Genomic DNA, 14,730 nt, shown 5'->3' on the forward strand with positions numbered 1-14,730 from the left:
ATGTATTTAAGGCAAATGTGATAATATAAAGAGTACGGTCTAGACCTGCTCTATAGGAAAAGTGCAATGAAATAACATGTTATGAATTTGCGCTATATAAATAAAATAAAACTGAAATTGATTTATAGTAAAATAATTACATATAACACAGTAGGACCAAACCAAACTGATTTGGGGAAAAAAATTCCATTGAACTGATGAATAAGTAAATTAAAAGATGTGCAATCTGAGATGATTACATTAAATTACTACTTATGATTTCCTTTATCCTATAGTCTAATCTATTTTACTTCCAGTAGTCAAATTAAAGTTTAGCTGAATCCTTCCAATTCAATATGCAAGTGAACATTAAAAAATATTACAACCATGCTGTGAAATATTATATTGACATAAGAAAAGCTGAGGGTTTGTTGGGTGTTAATTGTTTGCATAATTAAACTACATTGCATACAAATCATTCCATTGGGCCCTACTATAAATTGCCAGTCATAACTGGAGGACAATTCAGAGGGTCTTGATTAACACCTTCAAAGCTTTAATACTGACGAAAATAAATCCTGGGAGGAAAATAAAAGTTAAAATAATGTGCAATTAATCATTCTACACATTTCTAGATTTTTGATTACTTTGCACATTTGAATGTACTCGCGTGTCTATTTACTAATTCATACAAATAAACCAAGTTTGCAGGCTACTATAAAGCTATGGGATCTATTATTTCTGCAACTTTGTTCCCGCATAAACATTCCGCAACGTTTTTTTCCTGAATGCAACTCCACATTTGACTGTCTGCAACTTTATTGTTCTTTCAACAGCAGATAGCGACGAACAACGGTCTGACGCTACTATTATTGAAATGGCGTTAGTGTAGTTAAAGACACCGTTATTTGTAGTTATTGTGGTCGTTTAGGTCGCTTCGGGTTTTATTTTTCTGGTCCGGTGTATTCACGCTGGACATGTCCTCTATATTTGGGCATTACGGAGTTGATAAATGAAAATGTGGTAAAGCAAATTGTTAATAATTTACGTTGCATAATAAGGCCGCAGCTACCGCCGAGCTTGCGTAAGGATTACAACGGCTTTTGAATGCTTGGCCTGCCGCAGCTAGATGTCGGTGAGTTGCTAGCGTTAAATATCAATTCAGCTAGCCAACGACGCTTCTTTGTCTGGCTGAAATGAATTAGCTGTAGCCGGTGCATATGTCGGTTCTTTCAAATAAAAATATAAGTTAATTGCACCAACTGTGTTCTTCTTTAAGTTAAAGTTATATTCGCAACTACTTAGGTTAGCTACATCGGTGGCTAACATGGCTAACGTTAGCGTACTTGCTAAACACGTTAGTGCTTTGATAGCAATACAACATTGACGGGGTATAGCGTGTTTACCAACAGCGAGCTAAAGTTACGACCTGCTAGTTGGCTACTGTTAACAACTAACTAGTTAGCAGAAACAAAATACTTCTAATCTAAAATCTGGGAAGGATATAAGGTACACACTGCCTTTCCAATTTTGTATTTGAAGAATATGAAATTATTTGATACTCTTAAGATTAATGTTGTGCTACCAAAATTACTAATTTCGTTACCCGGCTAGTTGACTGAGCTTGCATCTCAGGTTGCAGGAGTAGGTTTTAATGTCAGTCGTTTACTGTGTGAAGTGTTTTTCAGTACTCACATAACGTACTAATGAGCTTGCAATTCATTTGCGTTATTGTCGTGTGTTAAGGCAAGCTATTAACACGCTTTATCTCCTATATTTCAACAGGTTTCCAAGTGAATCCCGGTGGACATGTGTATCAGTAATCTGGAAGTGAAGTGACACACTTACTGTTCAGTTCAACAGTAACATTACCCTTATTGGTTTGTGAAATAGTCCCGCCCATCCTAGAAATTAGATTTTGGCATCTTGACTTTATTATCGTTTGAAAGCAAGTTCCCCTAACACACACACTCTCAATATGGCATCAGTGCCAGTGTACTGCTTGTGTCGTCTGCCATATGATGTAACACGCTTCATGATCGAGTGTGACATTTGTCAAGACTGGTTCCATGGAAGGTAGGTCGTTTTCAGATGTAACACTGTGTTGCTCATATTGTCTGTGTCCAAGAAGATTCAAATATTACATTGTGGTTATATCTGTTGTCTTAGTTGCATGATTATGTATCTGTTCTGCACATTCTTTGTCTGATAAACGAATGTTTTCTGTGTAGCTGTGTTGGAGTAGAGGAGGACAAAGCAGCTGAGATTGACCTGTATCACTGCCCCAACTGTCAGGTCACCCATGGGCCATCTGTCAGTAAGTTACCATTCCTTAAGTATACCTTTCTTAAATTGTTATGATCTTATTGGTTAACTTTTACATAATAATGCACTTGTTGATCTTTTTTCTCCTCTCCTCTCCTTTTACCCAGTGCGCAAACGCCGTGGAGGCAATAAGCAGACAGATGGTGGTGCTGCTGGAGCAAGAGATCCAAGTCGACCTGTTAAGACAGGCAGTCCACAGTTTGTCAGGGAGCTACGGAGCCGCACCTTCCCAAAGTAAGTCTCTCCCATCGTCCTGCAAAGACAAAAGTTTAAAGATGAAACCATCATTTCCATTAAATTATGTACTGGTTGTAGTGTACATCACATATTGTTTCAACATCTAAATGTGAGGTTTGAACATGAGATACTGGATTGTTATTGCAAAGTGATTTTTTTATTATATTGTGTTGATCTATTATAGATGTTACTGTGCTTACCCCAGCACAGTAAAACACATTTTGTTTTGAATATTTTCTCTCTGTGATCACAATCAAAACTTGTGCACGTCTGACAGTGCGGATGAAGTCTTGCTAAAGCCATCTGGGGCCCAGCTGACAGTCGAGTTTCTGGAAGAGCATTCATTCAGTGTTCCGGTCATGGTGCTGAGGCGAGATGGCCTAGGCATGACCCTTCCTCCATCATCATTTGGCGTCAGTGATGTAGAGCACTACATCGGTAAAGTTTTGACACATTTCGTACTAAATTTAAATAGATTTTCTGTGTTGTGCTGGACATGGTAATTAAGTCATCTACACTTTTCTCAAACTTGTTCAATTTGTTATAATTGCAGGTGCAGACAAAGAGATTGATGTGATTGATGTGTCTCGCCAATGTGACCTGAAGATGCGTTTGGGAGACTTTGTTGAATACTACAACAGCCCCAATAGAGACAGAGTGCTCAATGTCATCAGCCTGGAGTTCTCTGAGACCAGGTACACAAAAGATATTCACTCGACTGACTTTTCAGTTCGTCATTATGATGCAATGTCTTGTTTCTTGAGTTTAAAGTTACTTCTCTATCAAATTCAGTTGATCTAAAGAAAATATTTAAATAGATTAAATTAAACTTCATTCTGTAAGTGAAGTTCTGTTGTTGCGAATGTGATGTTTCGAAGACTAAAGACAAGTGTTGGACTTGTTTAAGGCTTTCAAACTTGGTGGAGACTCCAAAGATTGTGAGGAAACTGTCATGGGTGGAAAACCTCTGGCCTGAAGAGTCTGTGTTTGAACGCCCCAATGTGCAGAAGTACTGCCTAATGGGAGTGAAGGACAGCTACACAGACTTCCACATTGACTTTGGAGGCACCTCAGTATGGTACCATGTTCTGAGGGTGAGAGGGAAAATTATTTCAGTAATGTTGGGGAAGTTTCAGTTACACTGACTGCAAAACATTTTTTTCTTTAAACAAAAAAAAAAAGAATGTGTATTATTTCAAGAGGTTGTCTCTCTGTTTATTCAGGGTGAGAAAATCTTCTACCTAATTTCCCCCACCCCAGCCAACTTGGCACTTTTTGAGCGGTGGAATTCCTCATCTAACCAGAATGAGATGTTCTTTGGAGATCAGGTTGATATGTGTTACAAGTGCTCTGTCAAACAAGGAAACACCTTGTTCATACCAACAGGTAAGCTGTAATGTTTCTGCTTGTTTTGTTAGTTACAGGAAAAATTGTTTTAGCAGAGCTGTGATAGTCAAACAAGTCTGAATCAAATAATGTTTACACTTTTGTCATTTGGTTGTCTTCTAGGGTGGATCCATGCTGTGCTGACTCCAGTGGACTGCCTGGCCTTTGGAGGAAACTTCTTGCATAGTCTAAACATTGACATGCAGCTGCGGTTAGTTTCCTCAGGACTATTTCTGTACCAAGTTCATGTAATCTTTTTGTATCTTCATGACTCTTCAGATATAGTGGAAACGCAAACACAGTGTTGACCACAGAATGGCAGTGGAACTGTGGCGGTGACGGCGAGGGGTAATATTTATGTATTGAAAATATTTTATACAGGCTATAATATTTGAAAGAATACATTCATATATTACCCAATTTCTTTCTTATTTCACCATTTTAATTCTACACCTTATTTTAGTGTTTACTCACAAATTACTTTAATCTGCTCACCTTGGTTTCAGTTCTCTTTTCCCAACACACACACAGGCACACACACCTACACACAACAGCAGGGGAGCCACATGTGGAGGCTTGTTAATGACAAAGTCTTTCGAAACGATCGAAACCAAAGTGGTACCGAATGACATAGAAAGTCAATATGTGGCGGGCGTCACAAATTAATGTATGGGAAACACTGAAACATGAATGTGCTAAAGAAACTTTTAGTCCCTGAATTACTGTAGTTCCTCGCTTTAGTTCCTAGGGCTTATAGTGCTTGCGATTATTTGGTCAAAAACAGCTATTACTATTACTTTTCAGTCACACCTCTACAAAGGTAATCTGCAAGTTTGTGGCAATAACCGTTAATGTCTGACTTTTCCTGTGCTGTTATCATTTTTAGGGCTTATGAAATAGAGAAGAGATTAAGCACAGCAGACTTGTTCAGATTTCCCAACTTTGAGACTGTGTGCTGGTATGTTGGAAAGCACCTTCTTGACACCTTCAGAGGTGAGGGAGTTCAATGAATTTAATAAAATTCATGTTCATGTGAACTACTTGATTGGCTTGTGTTTACTGTTTGTCATTGTGATATTTTTAACCTTATGCTATTCTGTCTCACAGGTTTGAGAGAAAACCGCAGACATCCTGCCACTTACCTGGTTCACGGAGCTAAGGCCCTGAACAATGCCTTTCGTGGCTGGACTCGTAAAGAGGTTGGCTGAATTGCAACATTAAAAGAAAATTTGCCATTTTGGGAAATACGCTTATTCACTTGGCTTCACTCTGGAAGAGAGTTAGATAAGAACATCATTAACACACTCACATCTGTCCGTTAAATATGAAGCTACAGCCAGCAGCCGGTTAGGTTAGCTTAGCACAAAGACTGGAAACGGAGAAACAGATAGCCTGTGTCTGTCAAATAGTAGCAAAAAGTGCCTACCAGCACCTCTAAATCTCACTAATTTGTTTGTTTGTTTAATCAGTATAAAAATGACACGTTGTGGTCGACTCCAGGAAGTTATTGGTCATAGCCAATACATAGTCTGGCATATAAACCCCCGTAAAATGGTGAATTGTCATTTTACACTTCAGTTTTTGTACAGATTAAAAAATCAAGATATAACTTGTTAATTAGTGAGCTTTAGAGGTACTGGTAGGCTGGTACTGGTATTTTGTTACCATTTCACAGAACTGTGCTGTCTGTTTCCAGTCTTTGTGGTTAGCTAAGCTAACCAGCTGGTGGCTGTAGCTTCAACGGATGGACACGAAAGTGGTATTGATCTTCTCATCTAACTCTCCACCAGAAAGCGAAGAAGCATATTTTCCAAAATGACAATTTATTTCTTTTTAAATTTGGAATATAAACAAGAAAGTGCGGAATCAAAAAATGCTTTGTTTTGTACATCATACTATTAGATGTTACTTTGCAAAATATGGTGCAAGATGATTTATAATTATCTCCCTACCCTCAGGCTTTAGGAGAGCATGAAGTGGAGATTCCGGAAACCATCAATACTCAGACACTAGTGAAGGACCTGGCTAAGGAGATTCGTCTGGTTGAGGTAAATAGTAGAATCACTGAAAGTTTGTGCATGATTTTAGCTTTCTTTTCATTTTTTAAATGTGTATATAGAAATATTACTATTTCTTTTTTAAGTTTTACTGCCTAAACAGTATTCTCTCTTTTGATAGGACATCTTCCAGCAAAACATTGGCCGCACTGGACCTCAGTTTCCTGGTTCGCCACTCTCTAAAGCCCCCCTGACCACCTCTCAGAATTCAGGACGCCCCCCTGGAAAAAAGAAAGGACCCAAGCCCAAGGAGGTGATTGGGGCTCTTGGGCCCCCAGGAACCAAGAAGAAGAGTCAGAAGGGGCTACTTAAGACAGAAGCAGGAGAACTTGACCTAATTGAGATCCACACCAAACATACACTCAAAAAATTTCAACCTGGCAAGTCCAAAAACAAGAACAAGGTACGATGTTTGCAGACATTTGTGATGACAATTAGAATGCTTATCCAGCATTTTTATCTGTCTGAATGTTCATCCTTATATTTGCTTACAATTCTTATGTCTTTCTAGCTGGAGTTGCCTTTAGAGGAGTTTGAAGGGAAGCTAAATAAAAGCAAACTGAAACTTGTGCTGACTAATGGAAAAATTCAAGGGTAAGCTTTGCAGCTATTTAGTGTGTTCCTATTACTATTGTCATGTGATAGTTCTAACAAAGGTTTGGGTTCTTACCTGCTGATCCTCTGGCTTTAGTAAGAAGGACAGCAGCAGTAATGGTGCAGGAAGTGCTCGAAACTACAAACATCTTGCCTTGAAGGGATCCAGTCTGTCTGACTTGGAGTCCGAGGATGAGCTGCAGATTGACGAGACCCCTCCTCCAAGACGGAAACCTGCAGGACCTAGCAAGAAAAAGAAACTAAGTGGTGAGAATTTGACTTTAAACCATGCTCTTGTATGGACATACATTTCTTTAATTCCCTTACCCTGCCAGCGAAGTTTATGCAAGATCAGTATAGCTGTTTGAACGCTTGGACAGTTGGCTACATGTAGTACCTAATATAGTTAAGTAGTATGGTTTCAAAGCCCCCTTGCTACTGTAACCTAATTGTGTTAAAATATGCCTTCAGGTCTTCCTAGGAAGCTTCCCAGAGCCAAACCCTGCTCTGACCCCAATCGCATCAGGGAACCAGGAGAGGTAGACTTTGACATTGAGGTGAGATTATTATGGATACGCCCATCAGACCCAAAGATGAAAAAATACATTTTCCTCACATATGCCACTGCAGGATACAGCTGTAAAGATTACAGACTATATACTTACCCATTGAAACAGGTACACATCATTATGTTTCATTGTGGCAACATAGGCTTTGTCTAATGGAATAAACTGCTTGTGATTTGTAATCAGAGACTGCCTAATTGCCTATAGTAGTAGAAATGTAGTTATCAGTTTGTTTACTGTGACGTGTCATGCATTAATCACCAGAACTTCATTATTACAGCACTGGTTCAATAGTAACAATAGCATGTCTGTGCATGTGTGCTTCAGGAGGATTACACCACAGACGAAGAGGCACTGGCCGCCCACGGAGTGAAGGGTGGCGTGGGGGGCATTCTTGACTTATTGAAGGCCAGCAAGCAAGTGGCAGGCTTGGACTCAGCAACACTCAGGTAAGATCTCCTTAATCACCAGTGATTTTTTTTATTATTTTATTTATTTAACACCCAAATTTAGGAAGAGTCTGTGATGGTATTTTAGAATATATTTATTTAAATAGGTACATTTAATTTCTTTTAGTTTCATGATCTTTGTTTGAAACATACTTCCTGATCCTTGGATACCAGTGACTAGAGCAATAGTTTAGAACACAAGTGGGAATAAATGTCTCACTGTGTTGCAAGAATCCAATAACCTTTGAAACTTGCATAGTTCACATATTTGCAATCGCTCTAACACTACGCTATATTTAGGAGGTTATTTTTGAGATGATGAGTGATTGCTCAACTCTGTCCTTCTCTCAGTGAGGAAGCCCCAGCCTCTCCCAGTACTCGTGATGCCATTCAGGGTATGCTGTCCATGGCCAACCCCCCTTCCTCGTCCTCATCCTCGTCATCTTCATCTCCCTTATCTATTTCTGGAGGCCTGACAGAAGGATTAGGGGTGGTCAAGGAAAAGGGTGGCAGGGCTGTATGGGTGACTGGAGGGGTCAAAAAGACAGGAAGTCCTGAGAAGAAACCTGTCATCCAGCGGCCTGGAAAACGGCCAATTAAACGGCCAGCCCGTCACCTTAGTGACGAGGAGAGTCCAGATGAGCAAGAGACTCTGGGAACCTGTTTTAAAGATTCAGACTATGGTGAGCAATACACTCAGTGACTAACACCTGCTGCTGTACAAATCAATGCTAGTCAAAGCACTAAAGTTTTTTTTTTTTGTTTTTTATTTTACTTTATTTTTTTCTTTTTTGACAAGAAAAAAAAGAGAAAAAAAAAAAAGAACCAGACAGACAGACCAAGGGACATCAGGCAAAAACATCATAGGTTAACATAAGTGCTCGACATCAAATAAAACAGATAAGAAGAGGAAAAGAAAAGGGAAAGAAATGAATAAAAATACATAAATAAAGACATATACATCTCAATTTGTATTCAGATAAGATATCCATTTTTCCCAATATGCTTCACATTTCTTTTGGGCATGTCTCAAAGAGAAAGTTAAATGTTCCATAACGTAAATTTCCTTAATTATTTCTATCCATTCAGCAATTGTCGGGGAATCTTTACATAGCCATTTCCTGGTTATTGCTTTCTTGCTACCTGCTAAAAGTATTTGTAACAAATATCTAACTGACTTTCTCAGCCCTGTTGGTAGATTTCCTAAATATATAACACTGAAATTAAACTCGAGCTCTGAGCCAAATATTGACCTAATTGCCTTCACCACTTCTATCCAATACGAAGAAATAATAGGACATTCCCAAAAGATATGGAAGTGACCAGCAGACATATTACTACACATTCTCCAACACTGACCATGTTCAGGATTGTTACTCTGTGCCATTTTTATATTAGGGGTTATAAAGAACCTTAAAATGTTTTTCCAGGTGAATTCCCTCCACAGACCTGAGCTAGAGGTGGTAGATAATGTCCTGCATATATTTGACCAGTCATCTTCACTCATTTTTATATTAGCTTCTTTTTCCCACCTCTTTTTTACATACATTGTTGAAAGTCCCCTATCTAACTGTAAACATAAATATAACCTGGAAATCAGTTTTCTGTTAATGTTACCCTTATATGCATCAATGAATACTCTAATCAGGTCTTTTCCCTTCTCTCCAGTAGTTTTAAAAAGCACTAAAGTTTATAGCTTTTATTGATCAAGCTAATGTTTATTTATGGTAATAAAATTTTTGTTTAAGTTTACCCTTCCTTGGAGTCTGATGAGGAGGACCATGCTAACAAGGCTAAGATGAAGCGGAAGAAAAACTGGGATGACACACCATGGAGCCCAAAAGGTACCAGGCTTGAACATAACAGCAACACAGATCAGACTTGCTTTTTAGCTTTTTGATGGTTGATCTCTTAATCATTTCTTTTCATTTATAGCCAGGGTGATGCCCACCCTTCCCAAACAGGATCGACCAGCCAGGGAAGGGGCTAGAGTTGCATCTGTAGAAACTGGTCTTGCAGCAGCTGCTGCCAAGCTGGCACAGCAAGTAAGTAGGAAAACAAAGCATATTGGTTTTTGAAGTATGTGTCTAGTATAGGGGTGGGCGATGTGGCTAAAATCTTCTATCACGGTATATGTAATTTTATATCATGGTAATGGTATATATCATGATACAGTAATTGTATTCTAAATTCAGTTAAGAAATGGTTTAAAAGAACCTTACTGTACTTCATCACATTTTATTTGGAACTTCCAACAAAAACAATTCCTCCTGCTCTGTATTTACAATTTCACTCTCGTCCTCACTGTCTTCTTCTTCGACGGTTGGCAAACCAGCTTAGAGGTGCATTACCGCCACCAACTGTCAACCGAATTGACTTCACTGCCCGGCGCACTTCCTGGGAGCTTGGCAGAGACACTAAGGGATAGCTCCCTCTGTGGAAACGGTATTGCCAAATCTATACCGGTGGACACATTTCTACCGTTGCACGGTATATACTGTCATATCGCCCAACCCTAGTAATGTGGAGTAGAAGCTAGGCCTGCACGAAATGAGGAAAATCTGCGATGTGCGATAACTTTGTTCAGTTTTGCGATAAAATAAAATTAATATTTTAAATATAACAAAATATGGTCTCTAGAGCAGCAACAGCAAAGTCACCAGGGTATATAAACTCAATATGTCACTGGAAACAAATCTAAAATGATAATAAAATAAATCATATACACCCAAACACCATATACACTAAAACATATACTATCTACTGAGTGAAGTTTAGAAAAAATGAAGAACACAGACATCAGTCAGTATCAGTCTTTCCTCCTGTCCTCCTCCCTCTGCAGCTGATGTGAATCACCTGCTGGTATAGGGAGGAGAGTCTGGTTTGTCTCAGCCAGCAGTAAGTTTACAAGAATCTGCCAAATTGTAAGGTACGTGGCAAACTAAGCTAAACAGTTAGCCATACATACTTAGTTTTAGCTTGTTTGTAACAATCCGCTATTAGCCGAGTTAGTGTGCAGTGCTTGTGTGAAACACAATCTACAAACATTTATGCTTGTTGAACCGGCGTATTGGCTTTTTACTCGCTGTAAAGTGCTTTATTGCACTTACAGTAATGAGCGTAGTTGTCCTCAACTCGAGTAATCTTAGCGTTATCTTCACTTCACTGTCTCCACCGCGGCTGTGTGTGTGCATGAGTGTGTATGTGGAAGAGCTGTGCTCCGACACAGCAGGGCAGAGGCTGCAGCGTGTTAATAAATACTACAGTCTTTAGCCCCGGGGCCCATTTTTAATACTGGGTTTTGGTACCCATCCCTAAATTAAATGTTTTTTCTTCGTGTTTCAGGCAGTCTTTTGCGATGTGTTTACTGCGCATGTTCATATCGCGATGGCGATGAAAATACGATTTATTGGTCAGCACCAGTAGAAGCATCTTTAATTAAAAGACAATAACTCTTGATCCTTTTTTTTTTTTTTTTTTTTTGTTATGATTCAGGAGCAGCAAAAGCCTGCTAAAAGGAAGTACACCAAAAAGCAGCGTCCTCCTGCTCCTGTAGTCACTCCTCCCCCTGTTCAGCCTGAGCCAGCCCCATCCTCACCACCACCTGCTTCAGAGTCTGCAGCAGACTTCAGCCCAGACAGAAGGATGGATTACTACTCTGCTAGTCTGTTGGACCATGAATACACAGCAGGACCTGGACCTTTTGGTCCCGGAGGTCCTAGAGGCAGTGGAGCCATGGCCCCTGGTGTATTCCTCACTTCACGCCGACCTTCACTGTCTCCGCAGAACAGCAGCTCTCACTCTGGTGCATCCCCTGCAGGTTTAGCCAGCCAAGGCACAACAGGAATTGGTCAAGGTAAGCATAAACTTAAGGCATTGACAGCATAATTTCATATCTCTGTGACAGCATATTTTCTCATGTATTTTCTCTTTCCACTTTAATTCAGGGAAACGTCCAAAGAAAGGACTTGCAACTGCAAAACAGAGACTTGGAAAAATTCTGAAAATTCACCGTAACGGCAAACTTCTCTTGTGAGAGATGTTGGAAATGTGGCTGAAGACTTTTAAGTGGGAATGAAGAAAAAGGCTTTTGTGAAAGTAGGTCTGAAGGAAATAGAGATAGTGATCTATATTTTGTACTCTAGATAAATTTGTTTACGGTTTTCACCGGTTATTGAATCTCACTATATCTTGTCCTGCACCAATTACCCTGCCCAACTAATTAGCAGCCTGTTTTGCCACTCCACTCATCCATATCTGCATAAAGATGTTTTCAGAGGCACATCTGTGTCTTTAAACAAACCACTGTAATGTGCTAGATGCACATTTAATGTGGTAACTCTTAATGATCACATGCTATTTGACATTGGTAATAGGAAATTGTGACACGCATTTCAAAATGACAGGTAGACATTTATTTACTAGCAAGACTAACTAGCATAATAAATTGACAAAACCTAATGGCTTCTTTTGTTTAGGCTATTATTAGTGGCTCTATTTATGCAAAGACATTTTACTCTCCATAGATTTTCTAGTCAGGTAAAATGTAGTGTCTGCATAACCCTCACACAATCCCACACACAGTCATGCAGTTGTAGTGTTGTATTTAGTTGTCTTGACATCATTTTGACCTCATAAAACATTCATGTGTGGTATGATGATTACAGGACACCAATCTTTACACACAATAATCAGTTTTGCAAAAATCCAGGGTATGCACATGGTCAGCACCCAGTATGCCACATGTATTCATTTTTTTTGAGGAATTTGTCAGTGATGTTTATTTAACTCATTTTCCTCCATATACTGTAGCTCTACATATAAAATAGAAAGTGATCCACTGATGCCAAGAGTAACATCATACAATTCTATTTATTCTGATCATATTTATTTAACAAGGCAGCATTTAGCCATCTCTTAGCCTGTTTTAACATTGTATGTTTTACCACCTCATCTTCTTGGACCCTACTTTAATTATTTTCAGCCACTTAATATGTGTACAAAAAATGTATCCATTGCTTTGTTAGAATTTTTTACAGTTTAAGTTGTCATTGTAAATATTTGTAATATTTGTAATTTATATAGCTACATTGGAAGAGCAGAAGAATATTATGAGATGACGAGACTAGTTTCCTGCAAGTTGCCATAATTTGTGCCCCAAGTGTCGGCAGAATTCTTGGGCCAGATCTAGAGATGTGCTTTCTTTTCACAGAATGTGCTAGTGATAAAATGTTGGCAGAAGTGTAGATTTAACTGTGTGAAAGCTTGTGAAGCTGCAGGATATGAATTGATATGTAAATATATGTTGTAATTTAAGTTCTTTTATAGTTCAAAAACTTTGAAATCTTTCTTAACATAACTTGTACATGATACATTGCTGTATTTGGAAAATATCTGAAATAGTCCATTTTTTATATTTGTACGCAGTAATTGTCATGCTTAGTTTGTCATGTTGTCTTGTCGGTGTAATAGTGGAAGTGTTCTGGAAAAAATGCCCTTGTTTAATTTCATCCTTTTAGTTTTATATTAGTTATTGTTGATATTCACTCTTGTGTTGGTGTGTACTGTGTGTTTTAAACATGATGTGTTTAAATACGACCCGGAACCGATAAAATATACCTTGGGCAAAATTTATTTTTTCATTGAATTTATTTTAGGATCACCAAAAGTGTGATTTGTGGGCAAAATGAATGTTTTTCTTTTTACAATGCTTCAATCTACTGGAGAAGTTTTCATTGCATTCACCAGGCTGGGATTTAGGCAATTTTCTGTACAATACCACAAGTGATATTGTGTTGTATTAAACACATCTACACTTAATTATTTCTTTCAATGAAAGTACACATTAATAATGTTAATAGGCCACTTTAGATGTTACTTTTGAATGATTAGTGATGACCACAGTTGTTCTCAGGGTTTTTCTGATGTACGAATTAATGTGCTATTATTCACATCTAAACATTATTTCCATTGCTCAATTTTAAATACAACTTTCCCCGTCTAAATAGGGGTTAAATGCATTTGTTAATAAAAATGTCCAGTCTTTATTTCCTAATTGTCAGTGAATTTGATTACACTTTAATATTTCATATTAAAATTAATTCAAATCTGTGTTTCATAAAGCCTGGAGAATTAATTGCACATCGAATCACTACGTTGAGGCTGGAAATGTCAGTTAATACGCGGTATGCCCTCTTTCAGATGAAAACGCACTAGCGTCGTTTTTCTACTACAATTACAAGGGAGTGCCCTGGGTAAACGCAGCAGCAGGTATTCTCGCGAGATCCAAACTGCCCTACCACTCGCTAGTGCAAGATGGAGAAGCAAATGTAACACGCATTCGAGGTAAGCAGAAAGACTTATTCCATAGTATTGACATGGGTTTAGCTAACTGGTGGCATACATTTCTCTTCCTTAACAACTACCATCGATGATTAGCATCCGTCACGAGGATCCGAGACCACGAAACTAGTGTCTTTTTAAGGGTAAAGTACGGATCTAATGCTGTGTAAACCGCCATTTTTAATTTAGCCATGATCATACTGATAGAGCATTGTGCGGAGCGCTTACGGCTAGCTAGTTAGCTCGCGCGAAACCCGCAAACATAGACGACACACACACTCACTCACACTCATGTTCACTGTGTGTGGGTATGTGCGCCTCTGTATAACTACAAGTCAAAGCAGTAACGTTATCCTCGTTCAATGGCTACTCACTCTCCCCGGGAATGATGATACAAATAACCGGTGAGAGTTAAAATATGTGTCAGGTTGCAGATTTGACTTTTTGTAATCTGCCAACGTTAGCCCTCAAAACTGAATTGGAGCCTAAGTAACTAACGTTAGCCTAACTGCTAGTGAACCTAGCTAACGTCACCTAACTAGCTTTTAACTTTGCTAACGTTAGCGCCACCATTGATTTAACCTTAACTGCGTAATGATAGGTAGCTACCTCCAGTAATATTGGCAAATAATGTGAGCTGATTTTACACGGTTACAACTAACCTAGCTTATTTGTGAGTGATAAACGAGTTAGGGAGTGTAATAATGTTAACGTTACTCAAACTAAAGCACTGTCCACGGCCATTACTTTATTCTCAGATGCAGATTAATTGACGTCAGCAGCTAATATTAACGC

At 38.7% G+C, this 14,730-nt stretch overlaps 2 protein-coding genes across 12 annotated transcripts in view; both read left to right on the forward strand.

The window, feature by feature from the left end:
• Nucleotides 1–759: 759 nt before the first annotated feature.
• phf8 (PHD finger protein 8) lies at nucleotides 760–13,227 on the forward strand. Its single transcript, XM_044210884.1, has 22 exons — nucleotides 760–1,114; nucleotides 1,765–2,055; nucleotides 2,211–2,296; nucleotides 2,412–2,538; nucleotides 2,819–2,979; nucleotides 3,095–3,236; nucleotides 3,449–3,635; nucleotides 3,765–3,927; nucleotides 4,051–4,138; nucleotides 4,814–4,920; nucleotides 5,035–5,126; nucleotides 5,886–5,975; nucleotides 6,106–6,387; nucleotides 6,496–6,578; nucleotides 6,676–6,845; nucleotides 7,050–7,135; nucleotides 7,472–7,593; nucleotides 7,945–8,276; nucleotides 9,342–9,437; nucleotides 9,529–9,638; nucleotides 11,089–11,449; nucleotides 11,541–13,227. Exons 2-22 carry the CDS (start codon nucleotides 1,958–1,960, stop codon nucleotides 11,627–11,629), a joined length of 3,072 nt encoding a protein of 1,023 aa, XP_044066819.1. The 5' UTR covers nucleotides 760–1,114; nucleotides 1,765–1,957; the 3' UTR covers nucleotides 11,630–13,227.
• Nucleotides 13,228–13,851: 624 nt separating this feature from the next.
• The window catches only part of huwe1 (HECT, UBA and WWE domain containing E3 ubiquitin protein ligase 1), a 44,755-nt gene continuing 43,876 nt past the window's right edge, over nucleotides 13,852–14,730 (forward strand). For 10 of the 11 annotated variants that reach the window (XM_044210851.1, XM_044210864.1, XM_044210858.1 and 7 more), the window contains exon 1: nucleotides 13,852–13,938. The gene's annotated coding sequence lies outside the window, so the exon portion shown is untranslated. Of the gene's footprint in view, nucleotides 13,939–14,059; nucleotides 14,079–14,730 lie in introns of those variants that run through there. The other variant, XM_044210852.1, reaches the window with a different exon arrangement.

The sequence above is a fragment of the Siniperca chuatsi genome, linkage group LG10, assembly GCF_020085105.1.
Source record: "Siniperca chuatsi isolate FFG_IHB_CAS linkage group LG10, ASM2008510v1, whole genome shotgun sequence".
NCBI classification, from domain to species: domain Eukaryota; kingdom Metazoa; phylum Chordata; class Actinopteri; order Centrarchiformes; family Sinipercidae; genus Siniperca; species Siniperca chuatsi.